Here is a 25,899-nt window from a genome sequence, read left to right as displayed (position 1 = left end):
TTCTTCTGTTTTATAGTGTTTGTATTTCATGCCATATCAATTAACTACATCATTCTCCCCGTTTCTCATCTTTCCAGTGGCTCTATATAGCAACTGCATGCTGCATGTCTTGACGTAAAGCATCCATCATCCATCCACACCTCAGTCTTGACCCACTCTGGAGATATGACTCGGTCACTATTCCCCGTCCGTGCATGTCGTGCTGTGAGTGTGGCACAATGAGAAAAGACGGGGATAACCCTCAGATATTTTCAACCAAGAAACAATGCCGGGGCCAGATGAACTGTGGACCAGAGTTAGTTGCGGCTTTGGAAGTTGAGAAGAACCAACCAGAGCGGGATGCAGAGCAGACGCAAGCGGCGTACGAGCAGCAGACTTCCCGACATGCTTGCCAAAAGCACTTCAACAGACCACGGTGCCCCTTTAAAGACAATGGGCGATACGCTAACACTGAGGCCGGCCCTTCCATTCAGAGAAAACAGACAAATTTAGAGCAGCTGCTGCTGACCTTGTCTGGGAAGATAAATAGTGAGCAGGGAGTCTATAAATTGCATCAGAGGGAGGACTTGGAGCTCGAAAAGGCCATCATCCTCTGCCACCTGCTGGAGACCCACCAGGAATTTCTGCATAAACGACAGAAAGCAAGAAAACTAACCCAGAATGGCAGCTGCGTCGGTGCGATTGTGCCGCATCTGACCGACTCTCGGACCGGACTGCATAGATACACGAGCGCTTCGTGCTCATCGCAGAAGAAGGCCAAGCAAGTCCAGTCAGAATGCAGCGTCTCGGACGTCGATGACCCCTGCGCCACCGCCGCAGTCGTGGACACCTGTTGGAGCAGCGCTATAAAAATTTGTCACCCTCACAACACTCCCCATGCATCGTGGGACGGCCAGCCCCCTCGTCACGCAAAGTCTACCAAGTCAGACGGGTCTCCTCCCTCCAAAAGCATGGAACGAAACTTGGAGGTAAGTTCAGTTATTTTTCCTTGAATCACTTTTAATGTCCTACCTATTAAATTGATGATCAAAATAATGATTCTGTGTTTAAACAACATGGCCATAGGAGATATGGCTATTTGGATTTAAAGTACTTAAGCATCATTTTATGTTATCTATTGCGAGATTTATTTAACTTTTTAATTTCAGCCAGTGGCTCTGAACTGGAGAATTGAACTTGATAAAACATTTTTTTGGGTTGTGCATTCAGTGTTGACAAAAAAATACAAAAATCACAGCGTAAAATCACTAACAATCACAATCTTGTCAGCCTTTGAATTGTTTTCTCAAGTGTGAAACTGCAACTCCACAATAAAATTAGTCCCACTTGCTCAAATGCCTGCCTCATGAATCCCCCCCCCCACCCCCCCGTGTTGCAGTGTGTGCTGCCCCCTTGAACAATCAATAGGGAGCCAACATCATTCCAGCGTCGTCTCCATGGAAACCAGCAGTAGTCGCTGTTATGATTGGACCCTGCCTGAATTCTTGCCTTTTCATGATAGGACGATGGAAGCGGCCCTCCCCACCCCCCCCTTCCTCTCAATGACACACACCGTCTCACACACACATTTTTTCCCGTCGTCCTTTTTCTGTGTCGGAAGTATAAAAGATTGTCATGTCGTCTCGCATCTGGGTGAAAGCAATACGACGCTCCGATGAGGGATGGATGCTCAATGAAGAGCTAAAATAACGCAGACGTCTCAGCCTTACTGGGAGGGGGACTGGAATAACGGACCTGGTGCTTGGATTCCCCTTGTTTGCTATTTTAGTTTGGGCCTGTATGTCATTTTCAACGTGATGTACGTTTCTGGATGTTACACATCGCCTGTCGGGCAACTTGCTACAGCGTGGATACGTCGTCTCCGTTAGGAAGAAAAGCATCAAACTCTGAGGCTTGACTTTGCACTGAGGATGAAGTGTGGTCCGGAATGCTAACGGGAACTTCACAGTCACCGAATCGCCATCAGATGCTAAAGTATGTCCTGTCTTTTTCAAGCCCGCTGTTTTGGATTACGTCATCGCTCAGAGAGGGACGAGGTGCTTTTGCAAGAAAGATCTTTTCCCGATGCGGAATAGTGACTATCGCCTGAAGGAGTGTTTATGCCAGAGAGGGAACACGCTGTGCTCCAGCAATTCTATAAGCATTGAGAAATGTGAAAGGGTGGGACATGTGACATTTCAACCAGACTGTGAAAACCACTTCTGTGTATGGTCTTCCTCATGATTCCAAGGAAAACCTGCCAGATCTGTTCCAATTCCAAGTCAGCCTCGGCTTCGTCTGCACTCCTCGGCTAAGTCGGAGTGATGTATGACCTGTGGACTCGACCAGAGCAGCCTAAACCTATATCGGTACAAGTCCACATGGAGAACCAACCTCTGGGAGAAATGCAACAAGAGTTGAAGACATCAGAAGAACACAGAGACGATAGACGCGGGCTGACGGACAAGGCCATGCTAGCCTCGGCTAATGTGACTTCAAGTTCGTTGCTGGGGAAGAGACACCATTCGCTTTATGCTAACCTCAATGCATTTGAAGCAGAAGGAAAACACAAGGTATTTGTTTTGTGTGTTCTCGTGGTATTTCATGTTTTAAGCTAAGAAACATGTGAGTAGCAGCCACAAACTGGTGCAACACCGAAACTATTTTCCACTGGTAGATCACAGAAAAATGCAAAAGTTGAGAGATTTGGTAAATGAGTACTTTCTACAGGTTGATGCTGCGCTGATTAATATCTCAGTGCGTGGGCATGTATAATACTTGGTGGAGTTAATGGCGCAGTGAGTAATTAGTTCCTCAGGAAGTGCAACGTCACGCATGTGGGATGCAAAGGCCAAGGACCTGATCTTGAGACCGGACTGCTTGTTTTTGTGTGAAACTCCTAAATGAGAAATTATAAGTTTTTTCTTTTGCCGCAAATCCGATCATAGGTTCCAAATTATCTACATGCCTTCATATTTGATCATCTTCTGACGGGTGTATTTTCGGTTAATCCCAAGATTAAGATTAAGATATGCCTTTATTCGTCCCTCAGTGGGGATATTTGTATTGCACAGCAGCAAGAGTACAGAGTCAGTTAAGCAGTACAAAATACACAATATAGAAAAATAAACAATATAAACAACAACAAGTATTAACAAAATCAACAGTTTTTCCCAGAGTTATATACAATACAGTATGTAGATAATATGAAAGGAGATGAGATATATGACCAGTCTATACACTGAGATCTTGTTAGAGAGTTAATATGAGGCATTATGGAAATACTTCACATAGAACTTAGTATATTGCATTTAAAGCCCTTATTATTGCACATGGAGGTTGATCAGATATTGCACAGTGAATGGGGTCTGGAGTAACTATACTGACTATAAAAGCAAGTATTACACAGATGTACATAGTGGTGTAGAAGGACTTTGATTCATCTCTTAAAGAATATGCTTAGAAATAATTTCAGAAACAAAGGGCAGTCGTGCCAAAATGTTAGACTCGTTAAATTTGCATGACCGCCATGGCACTCACAGGGTGTTGTACAAATGTGTTGAGAAGAAATACTTTTTCCTGTACCGGTACCAGCAACGCATGTCTTTCTTGACCTATTTTGTACCTGTGGGAAAGTGGAAAGTAGGCCGTGAAAGTGTTATTGTGGAAGACCTCATTATCAGGCTGCACCACGGTGACTATGCCTGAAATGTTTTTTTTTATATTTGAATATGTTTAAAACATTAAATATTCCTACTCTGCTTACCAATCTTTAACTTGACGATAGTGATCTGTGTCTTTATGTAACAAATACGCCTATCTGTACTAGATCATGGATATAAATACGTTCATAGCTACATTTCCACACGGATCTAGAACCTGGTTATCCATGTGTATTGTGTATTTGTTTTGCTTGTTATGCTGTGGTTGATGAATGATTGATAGGATGGGGTTTGGGTATTCTCTGGAGACTCCCGTCTCAGCCCCCCCAACCCAAACATCAGTGTCTGGCTGTCTGCTTAGAAAGCGTATCGATGCTCTCTACGGAAAACAGAGGTCATGCACTGCCTTCGCTGTCTCATGCAAATGCAGTCACTTTCAGTAGTGGCCTGTATTTGATTGTATACTATATATATATATATATATATACACATGCATTTTGGTATTGCATTATGAATAAGAAATGATATCCGTACTCACTCCATATCCAAAAGTGTAATAAGTAGAATGCATTCAGTGACGCTGTTCAAACCAATTTTTCTCTTATGATGAAGATTCAAAAATGTCCAGAACAACAAGTAGACATGACTTATTTTTGAAGACAATTTGCTAAGTCGTTCTTCGTTATTCTTCCATCATACCCAGCTACGTAGTTACTACGTCACATATTATATAGGCCCATCCATTTTCTTCCGCTTATTCGGGTCACTGGAGCAGCAGACTTCCCAGACTCCGGTCACCTCTTCCTGTTTCACGGGGAGGACACTGAGGCGTTCCCAAGCCAGCTGGGAGACATATTCCTCCCAGTTGGTCACATTGTAGGGCGGTAGGGTAGAGGATTTCCTAGGCCAAGGTTGCTTACCAAGACAGCATGAGATGATATATCATGTTTTTGAGTTTTTACAAAAACAGACCGTTTAAATTGAGATTCCGGGTTGTCGGGTGTTTGCTCGGCCGTACTGGAAAATCATATTGTCGTGCAACCAAGAGTTACCTACAGTATGTCACTACAGTACTACAAAATGTAGCATCATTTTGAGGCTGTATTGCCTGCCTCTGGTACAAACACTGGAAAGCATATTTTATTTATGTATTATTTCGGCCTTGCTGAGAAGCCCGGTGGGGGGGGGGGGTGTAAGCTGTGTCATATGTTGGCTCTTTGTTCTCTTGCTTTGTTAGGCAGACCCCCCGAATTGCTCAGCGTTACCCCAAGGGTATAGAGCAGTGATAAATGCAGGAGATTTGCAAGGACACTTCATTGAGCCTCCTTATGATTTATATATGAGCATTAGGAGCTTCGGTCTCAATGCTTCGGCCATCTTTCTTTATATTGAATGGAATTCATGTCAGTAATGATATATTTCATGTAGCGTCTGGCCTTATCATGGAAGCAATATTGAACTCCTTTAGGATTAGGACTACTTATTTTATTTAGTGTTTTTCAATGTGTTTATTTCATTGGAGCTCATTTGCTATGCGTTGGTGGGCGGGGATTTAGAATTGAAATGTTGGTCTTTGGGCTGGAGACCAGCGGTGTCCAATGTGTGGGCGCGGGGCGTACAAGATTTGACAAGGTGCTTGTGCACTACCTGCCCCCTAGCGTGTCCTAGGTCCGCCCCGGGGCCTTCTCCCGTCTGGGTATGCCCGGAACACCTCACCGGGGAGGCATCCGGAGTAGATGCCCGAGCCACCTCAACTGGCTCCTCTCCATGTGGAGGAGAAGCGGCTCTACTCTGAGCCCCTCCCAATATCTCCTCGGATGAGTCCAGCTTACCCGATGGAGGAAACTCATTTCAGCCGCTTGTATCCACGATCTACTTTTTACAGTATCAATACAATTTCATCCTCCATCTTAGCCATCGCTTCCTTTGTGTGGAAAATAGAAGACTGCCTGAAGCCTTTTATTAGAATTAAATGTCTCAGTAAAGTAATCAAGCTTCCATCCGTATTGGTTTCAAGAGCTGATGCAGCAAAGTCAGCGTTTCACAGCATCAATATGTGGAAATGCAATTTTTCCTTTGCTGAATCACGTCTTCCTAGTGAAGTTTCCAGCCAAACCAACTTAATCAGTTCCATATCATACACACATACTGCATGTATACAAATGGAGTAGAAGGAGAGGACTAATACTGCTGCTACCCTGACAGCTTGTGTTTTTGACCCCTGGCCTCTTGCCTCCGACTTGCATCCGCCTCGCTACCCGACCCAGGTCCATGTGCTGTGGGAGTGGAACAGGCCGAATGCTAATTCTCATCCTCTTTTAGATCCATCATCATTGTTGATTAGCTTGCTTTGTAAAAGTCTTCTTATTGTTTGCCCATTTCTCACCACATAGCAGGCATACGACAACAATGCAAACCACTCGGCAGACGACAAATTCAATTTATTAAAGAATTGTCAACGTGGTCTAGCTTCCTTTTCTGTTGTTTGTGATTTCATGGTTTATTTTTTATGCCACTCACGCTAAAGGATTCACCTCTCTTAGCGGCGCGGCGTGGGTGGACAGCTCTTGTGTCTGTTACGCTGAGGTAGTGTGATGATGTAATACATAGGTGGGCTGATGGAGACCGTGTCATGAAAAGCTCTTCCTTCATTTCCTGCAGAATTGACAAACCGACCCGAGAAGCCCCCAAACGGAATGCCAACGATTTAGACTAAATGATAAATGACTTTCTTTGTGAGGCGCTGTCGGGCTAACTTGCTGTTTTTGTTTTCCAGAATGGCACAGACTATCGGTTTCTGGTCCGACAGAACTTTGAACTCTTGCGTGCGCTGGATGAGCTGGAGAAGACTTGCAGCATCCTGAGGGAGGAGAATGGCCTGCTGGTAGGATTACAAGCAACAGCGTATATATATTCTTCACTGCTGAATTTCAAGCAGAGGTGCAACAGTTAATCAGTGAATCTATGATTAATCGATCATCCAATTCATCAACAGTTATTTTGGGATTAGAACCCTGGCCTGATATTGTCCAGTAAAGGCTTCCACATACTGTATATTCATAGTCCTCTGTCCTCTCCTAGGACTCCTCATCATGAAGGCATCAGATGAATACAACAAAGAAATGTCCCTTTACTTGAATATGTTTTGAAGATAATGTTTTTTGGGGTTAGAATAATGTTCTATCAGAGAGAAAGACGAACATTTATTTAAGAAGAAAGTTGAAATAAAACAGAAAAAATGGGACAAGACCAAAGTTCATATTAATAATACACTTGATATTTTTATTTTGTGTCAGAAAAAAAAGTCACCTGTTGTCTGTTTTGCCGTCCAGCTTTGTTTTGGAGACCAGCAAGTTGTGCAAAAAGTACTAGAACATTTGGACATTGGGAAGTTGAACCTGCTGATTGCAGTTTCATTTTAGCTTCACCCTGAAATCGCCCAAAAAGCCCAACATCGGCGTTCCTCACCATGCTGTTTCTTTCACCCATGTGCTTAGCGGAAGAGCAGCGCTCCAGAGACGGAGGAGAAGGTCAGGCGACTGCGGAGGAAGAACACAGAGCTGGCAGTTCTTGCCAAGAAGCTGGAGGAGAGAGCCAGGAAGTTGCAAGAGGCCAACCTCAAAATGGTAAACGCCGCAAATAAAATACCACAAATGGACGTGTATTACCCCCACTTTGACCCAAACCATCCTCCACCATACGCTTCCTTCTTGTAGGTGAGTTCTCCATCGCTGATAAGGCCCGGGTCAGTGGAACAGTATAAGCGAGCGTTTGCGCGGCAGCGAGCGCGTGACCTTGCCCAGCACGCCGATGCAATGTTGTGTAAGGACAAGGAGATCGCTGCACTGCAGCGGGGGTTTCAAGAACTGGAGACACAACACGGCGCCGCAAAGGTACACATTTAAATATCTCTCTCTAAATCCATGTTATATTTGTGGATGGACTTGGTCTCCATTTGTATTGTTATTACTGATTATCACTGATTACTGATTGTTATTACTGATCTTGAAGGGGAAGTTGTCACTATTACTCCCCAGCTTCTTCAGGCTCATAGCGACACACGCATGCCCTCTGCTGGCCAGCAGTGGTAATGCAAAAAATGTCTAAAAATACCCTCCCAAACAGGCTGCATCATTGCTGATGTTCACATCAGAGGTTCTCCACTGGTGGGGCGCCGGTCACAGACAGTGAATCAGAAATGACTTAAAAATATATCATGTTTAGTAAACATAAAAATGATAATACATAAAAGGATTATTTGTATTAATATTAAATCCTACTTGTCAGCTCACCTCGGACAAGCAGAGAAGTATAGAAAGATGAATGGAGGGGTGGTCATGTGATGAGTACCGTTACAGGAACTGAATAGTCAGTTTTCTAACATATCTCCTCCGTTGCCCGTATCCGTGTAGGGTTCCCCTACCCCGTCAAAAGGACTGGAATTCGAGAAGCTTCTCAGGCAGTCCCAGAGGGAGGTGCTTCGCCTCCAAAGACAGCTGTCAGTCACCTCATCTACACAGCACCCAAACCGAAATCCTGATCCCGGTGGCCCAGAGAAGTGTGAGATGCCTGCAGAGGCCGAGGGTGTGTCAGAAAAGGTAAAAATCACTCCCTCGCATCCATGCGGTTATTAAAGCAAACAAACTGTGACCGGGCGGAATATAGTAGCACACTTTTATTGTCGTTACCGCCGCAGACCTGAAGGACAAGAAACCTGGTCTGGCCGTGTAACATTTGTCCCTAAATCTGAGGATATGTTTACGCTGGCATGCATGCTGTTTTGCCGCGTTATATAATGGCATGTCGTTTGATCCGATACTAATCTGCCACAAGCCATAATGAGATGATTCCCTGTCTTGAACTTGGACCTGGTCAAAGATACAGAACTCCCAAACACTGATCCTCTCCTTTTTAATTTAATACCTACATCATCTGGCTTGGATTCCTAGAATCACATCTTACCTTATTGATGCCTCCGTGTGTTGACCGCTGGCAATAAAGATGGACTTCCACTTGGAGGGCATCATGGATGTATGAATATGTTACATAATGCACCATTTACATCATTTATTAAGGACATATTTGGTGAAAACTATCTTCTGTCACATTGAATTTCTTTGTATTGATAACTTGACACCCGCAATACGATATTGTCTCCCTGCACCGCCCCTCACGTCCAGTTTTTCCCTCCTGAAGCTCAAATGAGAATACCGATTGTGGTAATCTCTGCTTTGTGGGACGCACACACGCACTCACAGTGGCACACGCACAGCCAGAACGGGGCCATGTTGTGTGAACTCTAATCCCCTCTAACAACAGAATGGTACAGTCCAGTAATCCGCTCTCTGTTGCTGTGGCAGCGGTGAGAGGGTTTTGGGTGGTAGGTAAGACTCCAGCCGCACCAAAGACTTTTTTTACCTAGCCCTGCTCTGGATAACTAGCAGGCCCGGCGGAAGCCTCGATGTTGCCACAGATCATGCCAAAGGGGTAGGTCATTCGATGAGTTTGTGTCGTGTTTGTGCCTCCACGTTCAGCTCACTAGATATACCTTGCAGGTAAGGTTTGAGCCGTGCAAAACTCAAAGGTTGGGTCATGACATGAATCTGGGTGTCCTATCGTGAATCTGGCTTGATAACGGCGCTTGCTGAAGGCATTACGTATTGCTTTATTTAGTTGATGACTATGTTGCCAGCTCCTGGAACTGTTATATCATGACTGGTAGCAACCAAGGGGATTTAGCATTTAGCTTTGCTAGTTGTTTTAACATTTATTGCATGCAGATTAGGATTGACAAATGTTTTTTTTTTTTAAATAAATACCAGTGAGCGTACATGAGGCCTAGTCAAGGGCAATCAAACAACTTAACATGTACCTCCGTTTGGAGGGCTCCAGATGCTGCATTTATACACACTGGCCATGATAGAATGCGACTGCCCCGGAATGCCGGACATCCATATGATCCGTTTCAAACAAAAAATGAACGGCCAGGCCAATCCATTAAGGTGCTTTTAAAAGAAGTGATCCAGTTACCCGTTTCAGTAGTCTGCAGGGATTACACCAATGTGCTTATGGCACTCACTGCATGCAGAATGGGGTATCTCTGCCTTAGTGCACCAAGTCCCAGTTTGGTGTGGACTGTGTTGGCGTGAAGTCTGTGGCGTGTACATCACAGTGGAAGGCTCGTGCACGCAGAGGTGCTTTTAAAAGCAAAAACTCCTCCCTTCCACTTCATCTAGGGATGTTCCATCATGTGGGCATCTCTAATTTTTTAAAACAATCATGAATTTAATAAGTAATAATTTAAGTGTGTCCTCCAGTTTAAGGAAAGCGCTTCTACTGTAATGAACCTACATCTCAATACAATCCCAATAATAGGAACTGAATACAGTGGAACCTTGCTTAGCATTACATTTTTATGCCATACAGTCCCACATTTTTGTTTTTCATAAATTCATAAATAATGCCGTTATATGGTATAATATGGCCTAAAACTGTATTTAAGCACATTTGACCATTTTTTAAATTTGCCTAAAGTCAACATTTTCAAGCATAAAATGAACTAAAAGACACATTGAAATTGTGAATGCGGTATCCTACACTGGTCACTAGGTGTCAGTAATGTAACGTAATGTAACTGTAATATTCAGTGAGACAAGCACAAGATGTGATGGTCGGGACAACTTTGCGTGTTTGAATGATCTTACAAGGTACAGGCATAATAATAATAATAATAATAAAATAAAAATAATCATAAACAAGGGCTGCTGTTGTGGCCCTAAGCTAAAACTCAACCCTGAAACCCCGGCACCACTTCCTGTCCTCCACACCTCCGTAACTATTTAACTAACGGCTCACTTCCACCCCTATATATACTATATCCAGTTTGACGATGACTTTAAGGGTGTTATTTCATGACAGGACGGCTCTAATAATGTTAAAAACGGCACTCACGAGTCAGTCAGAGGCTCTTCAGTGGCTTGAACAGGATGTTGCTCTTTTGCCACAGGAAGCAGTAGCAGTACTGCTAACATAGCGCATGCAGTGAAATGAACAGGGAGGGTCACTAAGCAGAACACTGACTGTGCAACATAAAAGATTAAAGGGATAAACCCAGAAAAGGTAAGTAACCCACACAGGGCAACTACTAATACTACAGGAAATAATAAACATAACGGAGTAGCAAAGACTAGCGAGTCCTATAAACAACCAGTGCAGTTGGGTAGCAATACGGGTAGTCTGGATGCATCACTGTCACAACAAATTAGCTATGCAGTACTTAGTACATAGAAGGTCCTGTTGCAGTTGTCCTGCCATTTTTCGATGCCATTGAACAATAGACAGACAAACAGAGTGATGATGGGATGCGGTTGGAGAACCCGCAGAGAGGAGAACAACAACAGTAGATGGTAACAATAACAACAGAATCTGTTGGAATGTGGTTAGAGAACCCGTTGATGGGCGGAGTGAGAGAGGAAAAAACAATATGAGACAGTACAATAATCCCCCGTTTAGCACGGTTAGGTGGTTCCAGGTGGTTCCTGACCATGACTAGCGCTCTCTGCCAAGTAGGATTCCTTATTTATAACAACGTGTGGTGGAGGTAAGAAAGTAATGCTGTACAACACAGCGAACCACCTTCTCGATCAATAAATTGGACATGATTTGGCATTAGACGTGTGTCTATGTATAAGATCTCAGAGCTGAGAGTGGCGTAACGCAGATCTGGACCAGGTCCCCAAAAAGATTTCTGCTGCACAGTCTTAAGACCCTTCAACGTAGCTTGGCTTGGGTGGTAGGGTGGTCATCTCTCAACTAGAAGCATGTGGGTTCGATCACCCCAACACATTGGTCTCAAATTCAATTTATCTGGGGGCCACTGGAGCTAGGGTCTGGGTGAGACTGGGCCGCATCAGGTTTCCCCCCCCCCAAAAAAAACGCATTTATTAAAAACAGAAAATCAATCAGTAATAAATAAATAAACATAATAATAACAATAAAATGGCAAATAATAAAAAGTTAAGAAACCACATATAGTTGGTGGGTAGACAAATAATTTTTTTCAGATTAAAATGAACAAAGCATTATTAGAGCCCTGTAGACATGACAAAACACGACTGTAGTCACATTTATACTCTTTTTATTTACAACATATTGCGCAACTGCAGGGTCTTGAGACACATGCTAACTCGCAAACTAGCGAGCTAGCAACCTAAATGGTAGCCTTCAAGTTATTTCCTTTAAACTTAAATAGCCCAAAACTTACCACTTCCACACGGATAGGGAGGATAACTATTAAGTTATTTAACCTTTAACATGAACATGAATCAAACGTAATAATTTTTTCTGGGTACATGATACCATACAGCATCCATATCAAACTTGCGCGGGCCGCACTGACATTAAACTTTCATATCAAGGCGGGGGCCTCAAACTCGTGTCCTGCGGGCCACATTTGGGCCGCGTGTTTGAGACCCCTGGTCTTAGACGTGTGTCTTTAACTCTCTATCATACATTTCTTGTCCCAACAGTCTGTAACAATGCCACAATGGTACGATCCGAGCAAGTTCCCTTCTTTGTGTCTCGTGTCCATTGCCACACTATCAGATACCAGTTTCATCAAGACTCTTCTCTGATACTCGCTATCCTTTTGTAATCCCATTTTTACAACTGTAAAGGCTCAACAGACTTTTGTTGGAACTTTGCCCCGATCTTTACCTTTTCCCAATCCAGTCTTTGAGCTCTACCAGTTCATTCCACTTGTTTTTTGTTGTTGTTGTTGTCGGTGCTGAAGGATTTGCCAGCTGAGTAGTCGGCACGTTGGCTGAGGAGAGCAAGAGTTTGGAACTGTGGGCTTTGCATGTTCTTTCCATGTGTGAGTGGGCAAATAAGACCAAGTCTTTCGAGGTCTTGCAGGTATTTATACATAAACAAAACAACTTAAGTCACAATATTTACAACTATATCCGAGCATGATGATACAGCGTATAGGAGGAGCTCCTTTTGCAAACTGGTGTGTGGCTGAGTGTTGCTGATCCTATTAGGTCACGGCCTTGGCTTCACTAGCACAGTCACTTCTTCACTGAGCATAAGTAGGTTTGTGCTAAAATTAGATAATGATTCCTGACTCCATTGCACTTAACAGCCTGACCCCCACCCAGCTGGGCGACGGGCAGCAAGGAGCAGTTTATAGAGTGAGAGCTATGCGGCCCTTAGTAAGACGAGTTAGCATGCTGGGAAATGTTTAAGTCATTACACTCTGCTTAATTCAAGCTTCCTGCTAATGTGTTGTAGTCATGTTGCAGCTTTGAGGGAATCCCCTTTGGATTATTCATTGAGTGAAGTTGAACAAGGGGGAAAGAAGCTTGCTAATAATCCTTCACTCACAAGTTGTGGGTGGGGGGGGTCATGTTTAGCGCAACTCGTAGTGCGATGATATTGGGAATTGGTAAGGAGGCGTGATTCATTGGTGCAGGGAGTGGAGATCCAGGCGTGCAGAGCAGCTCCACAAGCCCGGGAAGTGCGCTTAAAAAACCCAAACCCTGCTAACAACGTACCGTTACACAATGACACCTTGCTGCCTGTGCGGGGTGACTGACTTGTTCAATCTCCGCCTCTCTTTTACAGGTTGTAGGAGAGGCCCCGTGTGCGCCATTAGATGAGTATCCATCTAGGTGTGAGAAGACTCCCGGAGAGGAGGAGGAGTCGGGGCTGCCAGTGACGCCCCAATCGGGCCTCAGCCCGACCCCCTCCCAGCAGGAGGAAGGATCAGAGGAGAAGCATCTTCACTACCTGGTCAGCATCCTCTGCTTCATATGACGCCAATAAATACCACTGCTATATTTTAATTAAGCACCAATCCCAGTCTACTGGCCACAGAAACCAACCTTGGCTTTACAGTTGCCACCTGAGGAAACCCCATTGTCTGATTTGTCATTCAGATGTCCATAACAAATAATCACACTCCATCACAGCAGTAATATTTAATTGTCCTGTGGCCTTGAAATAAGCTGATTTCTCCTATGCTGGCCCGACATGTAAGCTGCATTTAAAATAATTAAATGATGCTAAGCTTTGTAAGGGCTCCTCGCTATCATGACAGAGCGATGCTCTATGCAAGTCATGAATGACATAGTACTCTGTCAGCGAGAATACAAAAAATCGTGCACCTCATTCTGTACACGGTTCCTCTGATCTGGCCCAAACGCCAATTTCAGAACCACCTCAACTGTTCTCCGAATGAACAGTTCTTGTCATTTCAGGAGCGTGAGCTGACCAAGAAGAGAAAAGAATGTGAAAATCTTGAGCATGAAGTCAAGAAGCGGCAGAGGAAATGTCAGGATTTGGTAAGTTTTTTTCTTATAACCGCTTTTTCAGGACTAGATGTCACCCGGGAGTATAAGTTGCATCAGTTAAAAATGCATCATGAAGACGGAAAAAAACATAAGTCACACTGGAGTGTAGATCACATTAATTTAGAAATCATTTTACAAAATGCAAGACCAAGATTTTTTATATTTGTATATTTTATATTATTTTTACATTATTTTATGTTTGATTTTTATATATTTTATATTATATATTTTTATATTTGTAATATGTTAGATTTGTAATATGAGAAGCAATTCTTTTGGATATAAAACCACTGCAGAGACATAAGAGATGGCCGCCGCTCATACTTGTAGCATATAGCAAGCTAACCAGCTAACTAGTCAGCCTCTAATTTATTTGTTCCAAACTTGATTACATTCAGTTTCAAAAAGAGTAAGGAATGACAAAGAAGCCAAAAATGTACCACTTCCACACATAATGGGAGGAGAATTTGTTTTTTTGGTTTTTTTTAACTTTAACATGCCTGTCATGGCTGATTCCATGCACTGTTATGTTATTTATGCTAATGTCTATGAACTCAGATGCCACTTATATTCCATAAAATGTATGCATGATGTCGACTGTGGACTTGTACGCATATAAAACCTTTGAAATGGTTTCGTTTTAAAATGTCTTGGGGTTCCATGACAGGAGAGCCAGCTTGAGGATGAGCGGGGCAAAAATGAGCAACTAAAGGAGGAGGCGGATCTCCTCAGGAGGAAGTCACAGCTGCTCGACCAGGTTGGTGCCCCGCTGGCCCGTCAGCACCGTCGTTGGCTTAGTCGACCTGCCGGTGCAGAATAACCGACGTGAACGTCCATAAGCATGCTGGGGTTGGCCTGAAGCGAGGAGAGTGATCCGTGTCAACCTGTCATCTTTGTCAGACTCGAGTTGAGAATGAGGAGCTGAGGGAAGAACTCTCTAAAGTGACCGCTCAACACAATTCCGTTCTCGAGGAGAACCAGAGACTCCGTGCCAAACTGGAGAACCTAGAGCAGGTCCTAAAGGTACAAGCGGGACTCGAATCACTTTCACCAGTCAAACCTGACCATTCACTACTGTTGTTTCCTGTCGCTGTGAGCAGCATATGCGAGAGGTCGCTGAGCGAAGGCAGCAGTTGGAATTGGAACATGAGCAGGCTCTGGCTATCCTTAAGTTCAAGCAGGATGAAATCAAGCGATTGCAACGGGTAAGAACATTCTGACAGATACGCCAGTGAAACCTTTGCCCAGCAGGAGGCAACCTCAGGGCACCAATAAACCACCAAGCATCATTTCAGTGACTTTGTCTTCCTTTTTTTAGGCTCAGTTATTTGCCAAGAGAGAACATGAAGGGGTGGTTCAGATGCTGGAGGTGAGTTTCAATTCCACTGGTGTGAAATGGTGGAATATACCGTGCATCATATTTACTGGCTGTGTACACACGACACGGTCCAAATATATTTATGGGTCCCATATTTCTATTTGAGACTTCATATATATTCCATCTTTGTTTGTTTCTCTTAATATTATGAAATATTTGTTTAATAATTCAATTATATGTGAGTGTTTTCTCTTAATATTTTTCACTTAGTATAATCATACTGTTTACTTAATATTTAGTTTTTATTAAATTATTATTAAAATTATTATTAAATTATTATTATAATTAAAATATTATTATTATTAAATTATTAGTAGTAAATTATTATCAAATTATTATTAATTATATTAATTATATTATTAATTATTATATTATTAATTATTATTAAATTATTTCCCAATTTTAGACTTTTTTTCTTTTCTTTTTTTGCTTATTTAATTGTGTTTTAAGAATATGAGGGCCGATTTTAAAATATATATAAAAAAACAGCCACAGGTCGTACATGGACACCCCTGTGCTTCCCCTGTGCCCCTTTGGTTGCTAAGTGAATGGTGTATTTTATTTTAGGACTTGACTCAGCTTGTGTTGCGGAGGGAGCTGGTAGAGTATCGCTGCCCCTTGATATAATATCTCTTCCTTCCTCTTTGCTCTGTTGGTTGCGCATTCTGTCCCTTTACTTATGAACTCGAATGCATGACGAGAGAAAGTCTCTTACCCTCCTGAAAAACAGAAGTTGTGTCAAAGCCTCGCTTGTGCTCTCCGCCTCCATTGGCTGCAATTGGTCAGATTGTAACAATGATACGTTGCCCAAGTGGCTGCTGAGGGCTAAGACGCATTCTGGTGATACTGACCACACTGACAGGATTTTCTTGCTCACTCCGATTTCAGTCTGCTGCTTCCCATTACCTTACGACTGTATTACTCAGAAGCATGCATGTGTATTTGAATGTCTTTTTTTTTTCCTCTGTGTTAAATCTGCGCTAACCAGAGTACACTGGACTGCATGCAGGTACTGTTGACTTTTAGCCTACTTGATCCCATCCACCACATTAATTAATCTTTCCCACACAAAATCCTTCCTAACCTGTAGGTAGAAACACAACCCCAAATTACTCAATTAGCTTCATTTAAAGCAATCAGCCTTTGGAAGTTGACAGGCTTTTATAACGGCGTTTGCTTTGTAGCTTGTCTTAGCGGGGGTAGGGGAGTTTAGTAAGTGAACCCCGTATTTAATCAAATACTTATTTGTACATCTTCAGCTCACTATGAATCGTGTACTGTTTTGTCAGTACTTAAGTAGAATTTGAGCATAGGTGAGAGCTGACAGGAAATGTTCAGACTGTGCGAAGGCTTACCAGGAAACCCCCACCGCAAGCACACGTAAACTAAGCACCGTACAGAACCTCAGCGACGCCAGGACTTAAACTCCCTCGTCGTCTTCTTCTCATTCCCCACCCTTTTCCCTCTGATCCTTGTGTTTTTTTATGGCAAGTAGTATGATCCGTATATAGTACTCTAGAAGCTGATAATTGCTTTTCCTGACTACTGCAAATAAATAAGATTTATAAGATCAGATGTAAAGTATCTGCATCTGGGCTGGGGACCCCGCCAAGAAAACAGAATAAAGCTACAAAGTCAGGAATGCAAACCACACCCAGATACTGTAAAATAGAACTGCCTCAGTGTGTGAGTGTGTGTTTTGTCTTTGTTTGGCAGAAATATGAGTGTGCATCAGGGGTGCGGCAAGGTCAAAACGTGACGAGATTTCTGCAATAATATGCGTAAATTATGCCATAATACATGAATTTAATTAATTACGCTGTAAAATAAAAATGGACTCATCCCTCATGTCTTGCCTCCAAGCAGGCAGGGTGAGGGGTCATTCTGTGCATTGGTTCAGAACAACAACAGAACAACAACATTTGCTCAGAGTGAGACCTCTTGTCAGTCATACAGCCACATTCCTTAGCTCCCATGTGGTAATGAACAAGGAAGCCCCCCTTAATAATAATGTGGTACAATAAACATTCATATTAAAATCTCGTCTCGTCTTGTTCTCGTAGACCCAATCTCGTGCACCCGTCTCGTCTTGTGACACCCCTAGTGTGGATACATTTCTAAATGTTTGTTTTTTTTCCCTGTTCGATTGCTTTGGCCCGCTGTGCAGTCAAAGGTACGAGACCTGGAGGAGAAATGCCGCAGCCAGAGTGAGCAGTTTGGCTTGTTGTCACAAGAGTTGGAGAAGTTTCGACTGCAGGCGTCCAAGGCAGACCTGGCCGGCTCCGGCCTTCTCAACAATCCCAGTTTCTCTGTCCTGACCAACGGAGTGGGCCTGTCCACCGAGCGAGGTAACCCTTTCTGCTTTGTAAATTGTCTTCTTGTATTTATGGTAATGGTTTTATTTCATTTGAACATGTGTCAGATTACAATTAAATGCATCACATAATCAGTTCACAGTTCCACATGTCCAAAAGGAGTAGGAAGAAGCAAAGCTTATTAAATCCTACCCCTCCATTTGGTACTTTTACAATCAGTAACTGTTTCAGTAATTTGTTCACTTCCTGCCTTTCTCATATGAATGAAATATTTTTTAAATTTATTTTATTAATTTAATTTTTTTTTTTATTAAAATTTTATTTTTTATACACTTTGTATAATATGTTCTTGCCATAGAACTGTTTATTCCTTCTAAAAGAATCTTTCACACGAGTAGAATCTTTCCACTAAATACGGCATTTACCATATTTTGTCATACAATCTATTAAACGATGACATTTACAGTAAGTTTAGACATTCGGGATGCTACGGTTCAGTCCATCCTTCACATGATCCTTCATAATTCAAGTGCGGGACAATCCGCCTAAATGTTGTCGAAAAGCGTGAAGGATCTTCTCAGCATCTGTCGCCTTGGCTCCAATGTCAAGATGCGGTACACCGTTTTTGAACGGACGTCTACGATGAAATCGAGAAGGGCGCTGCGAATGTTAGATTTGTTCACTTCCTGCTTTCCTAATATATTTATGACTTCATTCCTGTCATATTTTGACTTTATTCTTGTAACATAACTTTTTTTCAGCAACTCGTTTATTCCTAAAACTCTCAACTTTATTTGTTGTTTTGTTTTTCGTATTACCACATATCACCACCAAAAATAACATATTTTTTCTTTAATATTTTAACTTAATGCTACTGAAATGACATTATTTTTACTCATGACATTATGAAGTACTGCATTAGATTACAAATTGGCTTGATGGAGCTGTCGTGAAAAATAAGTTTTCTCGAATAGCTGCCATCCAAAACTGAGCGAACTCTAAAAAGGATTTTCCACGCTCTGCCCATGCATATAACCGCTCACTTGTCCATGTGATTCAGACTGCACAGACAGCTCATGGGATATGGAGTCACTGAGCGAAATAGCCTTCTGGAGTCTCGAGGGAGGTGACAATCTCTCCTACCCTGAGGGTAATGATCCGGCTCGGTGTCTGTCGGGTGTTGTCACTAAAGCATGGCATGTCCTAACTTATCATTTCACCCACACTTGCTTGAAACGACCCCATTTGCATGCATGACGCTCCGTGCTCGAGAGCCGAGGTGAAAGCTGTCTGTGGAATCAGTTAAGCCCCTTAGCGATGCTGGTGTGACACATGCTACCGCAAGGTAGTGTGACCTCTGACTCCAGGCAGATGGAGGCAGGATTTCTGTCCACCGTTTAATCAGCCAGGTTCAACCTTGAGCATTCTGCATGTTAACCAGTGACCTAACCCAGCGACGGACCCCTCGTTGATCCAGAAGAGTTAGCGACGAAAGAGTTGCCGTCTCCTCTCAAGTGGATTGTCCTGCAGGCTTATCTCTCCTGTGCCTCCCTCTTGTTAGATGTTGCTGCCGCGCTACGGATGGGGACCACCCCCCATGCCGCAGGTCTTTCCAGGGTGGAGCGCTCCCCCGTCGCCAAGCATCGAGAGCTTCCGACCATCAGCGTCCACAAGTCGGCCTCATCCTCCAGCAAGTCTGAGACCGCGAGCGTCACCCCCAAGTCTGACACCCATCTCAGTCCGCACAAATCAAGCCCGACACACGAGGTACCAGCAATGGCGGCGTCGCTGTCGTTACGTATACGCAGACCTGTGTTTCATCACTCGCTTGGCCTTTATCTTATCCTTCACCCTGTCATACATCGACACATACAACAGGATGGCCTCCGCTTGCGTGAGGCCGTCTGATTACAAACAGGTAGATAAGCCAATTCTATTTGTGGCGCTCCAAATTTATTTGAGGCGGCCCTCCCTGAATGTATCTATATATGCAACAGCACACAAGCCTGGTGTCGCTTATTCAGCGGCTCTTATTGAGACGTTTATCCAAAATTCTGTGTGTTGTGTGACAGACAGGTTAGGTCAAAGGTCTTTTCATCTCGTCTCCCAGCAATTCAATAAAGCTCATGTCGAATAAAATAATCCACCTGCCACTGTGGATTATGTGGGTCGTACAGTAGTAGTTGTAAAATGGTTTAGCGGGGAGCTATAAATATGCTTGCTTACTGTATAATGTGTTACGATGATGAATGGAAATCTCCACTACAGGTGTCACTCACCCACACACTCATCTCCCCGCGTTTGTAACACATTTTTATATCGACAAAATTGTTGACATAGAGACCAATAAAGGCCAATCACATCCAAATGTGTCGTCCGGCTTGACCCCTTGTGGTGTTGTCAGGTTGACACGGCCAGCGAAGTGGAGGAATTGGACATTGACACGGCCCCGGCACCTTGCGCAGCCAGCAGAGGAGCAGCCAAGCTTCAGGTTTTTATTGCACGATACAGGTCCGTAACATTTTTGTACAATTAAGACTCAATAAAGGAATACGGTCTGACTCCTTGAAACGGAACTTTAAACAGCTATAATCCTTACGATGGCCCAAATGATAACCCTGAAGTGGAGCTGCCGCTCACCGCAGGAGAATACATCTACGTGTACGGAGGCATGGACGATGATGGCTTCTATGAAGGTATGTTAGCACCATATGTTGTTTTATGTGCAATTTCATATTTCCGTGTTTCCTTTTTTTATTGTAGGCGAATTGAAAGATGGGAGGAGAGGGCTGGTCCCCTCCAACTTTGTGGAACGTGTATCCGACGACGACGTGATGGGCTGCCACCCTCCGGACGCCGGCGACATGTCCCACAACTCCTTGCCCGACAGCAGTTTGCACAGTGCCAGCCACCAGTATCACCTCCACACGGGTGTACGCGCCTCAGAGAGGACAGAGGCCTCTTCTGCCTCTGGCCCCGCCTCAGCCTCTTCCAATTCGGCCTTGGCTGTCTCAGCCCCCCTCACCAATGGCCTGGACTTGGATTTGGAGGAGGTGGGAGTGGACACGGTGCCTTACCCACGTAAGCTCACCCTCATCAAGCAGCTTGCCAAGAGCATCATCATCAGCTGGGACCCCCCACTGGTGCCGGCTGGGTGGGGCAATGTGTGGAGCTATAATGTGTATGTGGACCAGGAGCTGCGGCTTAATGTGCCCTTCGGTGCCCAAACCAAAGCGGTGCTGGAGAGGCTGGACATCAACCTCAAGGCCTACCGCGTATCTGTGCAAAGCCTGACAGAAAAGGGCCCCTCAGACCAGCTGCGATGCAGCATGCTCATTGGTCGGGACGTTTGCGTGGCGCCGACGCAGCTGCGTGTGGACGGCGTCACCGCCACCTCTGCCAACCTGTCCTGGCTGCCCTGCAACAGTAACTATGTGCACATTGTGTCCTTGAATGAGCAAGAGTGTGAGCTGGTGAAGGCTGGATGCTACTCGCTGTGCCTCAATAACCTCTTACCCAGCCTGCAGTACGCCGTCAAAGTGGAGGCACGGCCGCACCGCACGCCGTGGGAGTTACCCGTGGAGCGGCGTGAACGCAGGAGTGCTACCCTCAATTTCAGCACGTTGACGGCAGGTCAGGAGTCTGACTTTCATTTTTCAAAATACACATTCTGGTTCGTTAGCTCCTCGTTACTCACAGTACGTGTGAGCGTATGAGGACGTTGGAGGTTTCGTGACTCATTTTAGGACCCGTTATTGCAGTGATTCTGAACTGGTGGGTTGCAGAGCTGATTTCAGTGGGCAAAGAAATAGTTTAACAACCCGATTTCTGTGAATGCACCTTGCGTGTGCCATGATTATGGCCGACTTTGTCAAACTTCTGCGGGACGGGAAGTGGGGACTTATCTGCTGGAGGAGAGCGTGCCATAAAGAGAAAGACAGCCCCTTTAGATAGTTAGATCTGCATTTTGGATCACCTGCTTTGGGGCGATGGTGGGTCATGCAGCTAAACCAGTTGAGAACCACTGCACAATTGTACACTCTCCCAGTTCTTACCCAACACTGATTTGTTAGCCCACTGTGGCACCGCGCTAGGAGTAATAATAGACTTAACATTTCATTTAAAAGCTTATAAAACATGAATCAATCAACATACGGTTTTGTGTTGTAGTACCGCCACTGTGTTCACATGTGTGAGTTTGTCTTTATTTGGATATCGTGAACCGTGTCCGCTTTTAATTCACGTTCACTTAATGATCACCCAAATTTGCTTAAGTTTCATGCCCGCAGTCTGGGAACGCAGGTATTTCTCAATGTCCCTTTCAGAGTAGTTGTTGTAATTTTCTTGCTAGACGTCTGTGTTCGTTGTGGTAATTCTCTCATCCCCAGCACTAGTTTTGACATACAGTAATCCCTCGTTTATCACGGGTAATTGGTTTCAGACCCGACAAGTAGTATTCCCTATTATAAATGGAATATTTTTGTAGTTTCAGCATAGAAAACCTGTTTACAACCTTCTAAAAATGGTTTTAACATTATTAGAGCTCTATAGCCATAAAATAACACCCCTATAGTCACTTTTACGTGTGTGTTGCCCAACATAGTAGACATAATAACAGAAAATATGCCACAAGTAAGGCTCGTACTGGTGTGTGTTGCTGGAACTATGATCTGCTGTCGGACAAATGAGGTTCAGAGTTGAGTTTTAGTACGTCCTGGGTTACGCTCGCAACACGAGACCCGTGTTTGGGAATTACTGTGCCTGTGAGATAATTCAAACATGCAATAAAATCCTGTTGTACCGGCTATCGGGTCTGGTGCTTGTGTGTCCCATCCAACATTGGGTGACATGACTGACAACTAGTAAGTAGGGCTGTGACGTAACCGTCAATGTAGAATACGTCTTTGAATGCGTCTCCTGAGTGCCTACAGTCATGGTCTAATAATTTTTTCATGGCTGTATTTTAGTTTTAGATATTTTTTTAAGCTTGTAAAGGCTCAACTTGGGCAGACAAATGCTTCAATATGCATTTTTTTAATATTAATAATAGGCCGTATTTAACCATGAAACAGCATGAAGCTGTGAAATTAGAAGTGTGAAGTGACGAGGGACGACTGTACTGCTATTCATTTGAGTTTGTATGGATATCAAAACATCTGTCTGTACTTTTTACTTATTATTTTAATGTTGTTAGGCCCTCCAGATGCTCCACTGGATGTACAGTTGGAGCATGGTCCTTCCCCAGGGATTGCCCTCATCAGCTGGCTGCCAGTGACCATTGATAGCGCTGGAACCTCCAATGGAGTCCGTGTCACTGGGTACACCATATACGCAGATAGGAAAAAGGTACGATGGACGGCTTTCTTTTTTTCGGTTTTGATGTCCTTTTGTATCTGTGACGTAAAAGTTTCAAACAGGTTGTTGTTCTTCTTCAATCTCAGGTGCTGGAGGTGTCCTCCCCAACAGCTGGCAGTGCTCTGCTGGGCCCGTCCCAAATCCAGTCCCTGCAGGGAGCTCAGGACCTCACTGTCCGGACCATGTCTGCCCATGGGGAGTCCTGTGATTCTTTTCCAGTCAATGTGCCCTCCAAGCTCGCCGCCATCATGGCCGGCCTTGCCGCCGCAACCCCAGCTATGCCGCCCCTTGCCTGCACCCCTGTCGGACCCACACCGCTTAGTTTTGGGAACTCTGCTGCCAAAATCTCCACGTTGCCCAACACTTTACCAACAGAAAGACGCATGACAGGCCTCACAGTGGAGGATGTTGCCAACCGTCCTCATGTGCCTCACTCAGAAGCGTTTGTGTCATCAGCCTCGTTTGTGAAGGCCTGGGCCAACCCTCCATCTGCCGCTGCAACGGCCGACTGTGAGGCCACGTTGCCTGCCACGTCCTGTGTCACCCCAGTGGTAATCCTAACTCACCCTTCATGCGATACACCGTTGTCTTCCAGTTGAAACATGGGCTTGCTTTCCTCTCTCCAGATTAATGTGACACCCCCTACCTCGTCAGCTCCCCAACCGTCCCCTGGAACCGAACCTGCTCCTGCAACGACGGCGCTGACCCAAGCCACCACGTTGGAGCAGCGCAGAGACGCAGACAGCCCCGGAACAATACGTCCTTTTCCGTCCATCACAGAGTTCATCGAGGATCCCTGTGCCAAACTCGGAACCCCGGAGCGCATTCCCACACCGCCCAAAGCCCCAATCACAGACCTCCTCAACCCTCAGGACACGCTAATCCTCCGACCCCCCAGTACTTCACCACTGGATTCCGAGGTCGAGGAGGAACCTGAGAACAAGCGCTTGGTGTCCATCGAGGAGTTCTTGAGACAGGACCAAGACCCAGGGGTCAACAGGACCCAGGAAGTGAGTGCTGAATGATTGACATCCTTCTGCAATATGCAGATGTATTGTCTGGATTTTACTCTGGATTTGATGTTCCTCTCATTGTAGGGTTACAGTAGAGAGGCAGTGGAGCATCCCAGTGACTTCCTCAATGACAACAGTCGCTCAGATCTGTCTGATATCTTAGAAGAGGACGAAGAGGAGCTTTACTCTGACCACTTTGGGGACGCGCCCACCAGGGGATACACAGTTACAGCGAACAGGGTATGTGGGAATAAGTACTCCTTTACTCTGCACCCATGAGTAGGAACGGGTAACATAAGCTTAATGGAGCCCAAAACGATATTCAAATGGGAAACCATAGAAATTGCGTCCCAATAATGTTTTTAAGGGAATTTTGTCACATAAAAGTTTAGCAGAATAGTAAAAATTAAATATTAAACATTATATAAATTATATATTTCAATAAAATCCGCAACAAATTACAATAATGCAGCATACATCAAACACACAGTGTTTTTATTTTGGATTGTAATGTTGATGTTGAAAAATCCTGCTGTTTGTGAATGCACCTCACTCACCGTGATGGGTTGATGCAAGGCAATATTGTGTTGCTGTTGTGGACAGCTGAGCTCTGCTGTTGGGGTGTTAAGGTCTCTAATCGTGTTTAAAGAGAGCGTGGGGCTCTGGGGGCTTCTGTCAAGAACAGCAGGACTTTACTGACTTGCACAATCTCACCTGGAGTTGTGCTCATTTAGCACCTGAATGAGGCACCGATAGCTAGTTTAAAAACAATGTCTGCTTGAATATTTATTTACATGCCTGATTGTGATTCTTGTTGTTTTATCTTTTCTTTCCTTTTGCATGTCCTGGTTGTTCTCTTCCTTTCACCTAAATGTTTCCTTATTTCTACTCAACGATGTTCCGGCCTCTCCTTCTGGCCCTTCCTGGCCTTTATGGTCTATGGTCGCAGATAAGCAAATCTGAGCCTTCAGACAGTGACGAAGATGTTCTTGAGAGGATCCTCAAGTTACCCCCTCAGGTCTGCCGCAACAAGCAGCTCTTCAGCATCCCTGAGGTGACAGAGGAGGAAGACTGCGGTCGGCAAGAGCCTTTACCTCGTCACATACCGTCGAGGCATAGCCGTCTTCACCCCAGAGATACGGAACACCTTCATCACGTTCCGCAACGTCACCCTCCATACCCCGGCCCTCACTTTCCCCCTCAGCACCACCACTTCAACATCGATCCCAGATCCCAAACCAAAGAGCCTTTATCGAGGCAAGGACCTTTACCAGTCAAACCCAAGATGCAGCACAGAGTCCACTATGCAGATGCAGTAGACAGCGTAAATTATCCTGGTGAAAAGGAAGTGCGTTTATGTGAAGGTCCGACCAGCAGGCGCGTGTCTGCTCGCTGTCCACCCCAGTCCAGCCCCAACAAAGACAGAGCGCTACTCAAAGGGTTAGGGGACCGCCTTAGGAGGGAGGCCATGCTCAGGAGTCAGATGGCTGCGGGCCATGGCCCTCCCCTGCCAAGACCCTACCCGGTCAGCAAAACAGTACGTACCGTGAGGTCCCCCATCAGTCGTGGGATGGAGATCGATGTGGAGTACGGCACAGATGACGTTGATGAACCGGGGCCGTGCACCGCGGGGGAGGTGGTGATGGAACAGATGAGCTCAGAGTGGTGGATCGAGGGGGAGAGGGAACATATCGGACCCTCCTACCACCAGGGGACGAAGGCTAACACCTTGGTAAACCTTGCTGCGGCATTCTCCAGCCTCCATCTTCCCCAAGCAGTCCTGGTCCTTCCCTTTGAATCCTATTACTAGTTGTCCTGTAACGTTGTGATTGATGGAGCTTGGTG

The 25,899-nt window shown here is 44.6% G+C and overlaps 1 protein-coding gene across 2 annotated transcripts in view; it reads left to right on the top strand.

The window, feature by feature from the left end:
• The window catches only part of tspoap1 (TSPO associated protein 1), a 36,145-nt gene that overhangs the window by 694 nt on the left and 9,552 nt on the right, over window positions 1-25,899 (top strand). Inside the window, exons 2-25 of one of the 2 annotated variants that reach the window (XM_078787490.1) lie at window positions 78-968; window positions 6,418-6,525; window positions 7,139-7,267; window positions 7,358-7,534; window positions 8,054-8,239; window positions 13,266-13,433; window positions 13,901-13,984; window positions 14,661-14,750; window positions 14,894-15,016; window positions 15,094-15,198; window positions 15,312-15,362; window positions 16,360-16,380; window positions 17,539-17,719; window positions 18,747-18,836; window positions 19,248-19,453; window positions 20,091-20,197; window positions 20,273-20,382; window positions 20,450-21,319; window positions 21,962-21,988; window positions 22,881-23,032; window positions 23,128-23,592; window positions 23,668-24,051; window positions 24,139-24,294; window positions 25,004-25,786. In XM_078787490.1, coding sequence (XP_078643616.1) covers window positions 195-968; window positions 6,418-6,525; window positions 7,139-7,267; window positions 7,358-7,534; window positions 8,054-8,239; window positions 13,266-13,433; window positions 13,901-13,984; window positions 14,661-14,750; window positions 14,894-15,016; window positions 15,094-15,198; window positions 15,312-15,362; window positions 16,360-16,380; window positions 17,539-17,719; window positions 18,747-18,836; window positions 19,248-19,453; window positions 20,091-20,197; window positions 20,273-20,382; window positions 20,450-21,319; window positions 21,962-21,988; window positions 22,881-23,032; window positions 23,128-23,592; window positions 23,668-24,051; window positions 24,139-24,294; window positions 25,004-25,786 — 5,547 coding nt within the window. In that variant the 5' untranslated portion in view covers window positions 78-194. Of the gene's footprint in view, window positions 1-77; window positions 969-1,634; window positions 2,553-6,417; window positions 6,526-7,138; window positions 7,268-7,357; window positions 7,535-8,053; window positions 8,240-13,265; window positions 13,434-13,900; window positions 13,985-14,660; window positions 14,751-14,893; window positions 15,017-15,093; window positions 15,199-15,311; window positions 15,363-16,359; window positions 16,381-17,538; window positions 17,720-18,746; window positions 18,837-19,247; window positions 19,454-20,090; window positions 20,198-20,272; window positions 20,383-20,449; window positions 21,320-21,961; window positions 21,989-22,880; window positions 23,033-23,127; window positions 23,593-23,667; window positions 24,052-24,138; window positions 24,295-25,003; window positions 25,787-25,899 lie in introns of those variants that run through there. The other variant, XM_058087763.2, reaches the window with a different exon arrangement.

Source organism: Doryrhamphus excisus, linkage group LG21, assembly GCF_037039965.1.
Source record: "Doryrhamphus excisus strain RoL-2023G ecotype Guam linkage group LG21, RoL_Dexc_Guam_v1.1, whole genome shotgun sequence".
In the NCBI taxonomy this organism is placed as follows: domain Eukaryota; kingdom Metazoa; phylum Chordata; class Actinopteri; order Syngnathiformes; family Syngnathidae; genus Doryrhamphus; species Doryrhamphus excisus.
Note: the sequence above shows the minus strand (reverse complement) of the source record. Positions and strands in the feature narration are given on the sequence as shown.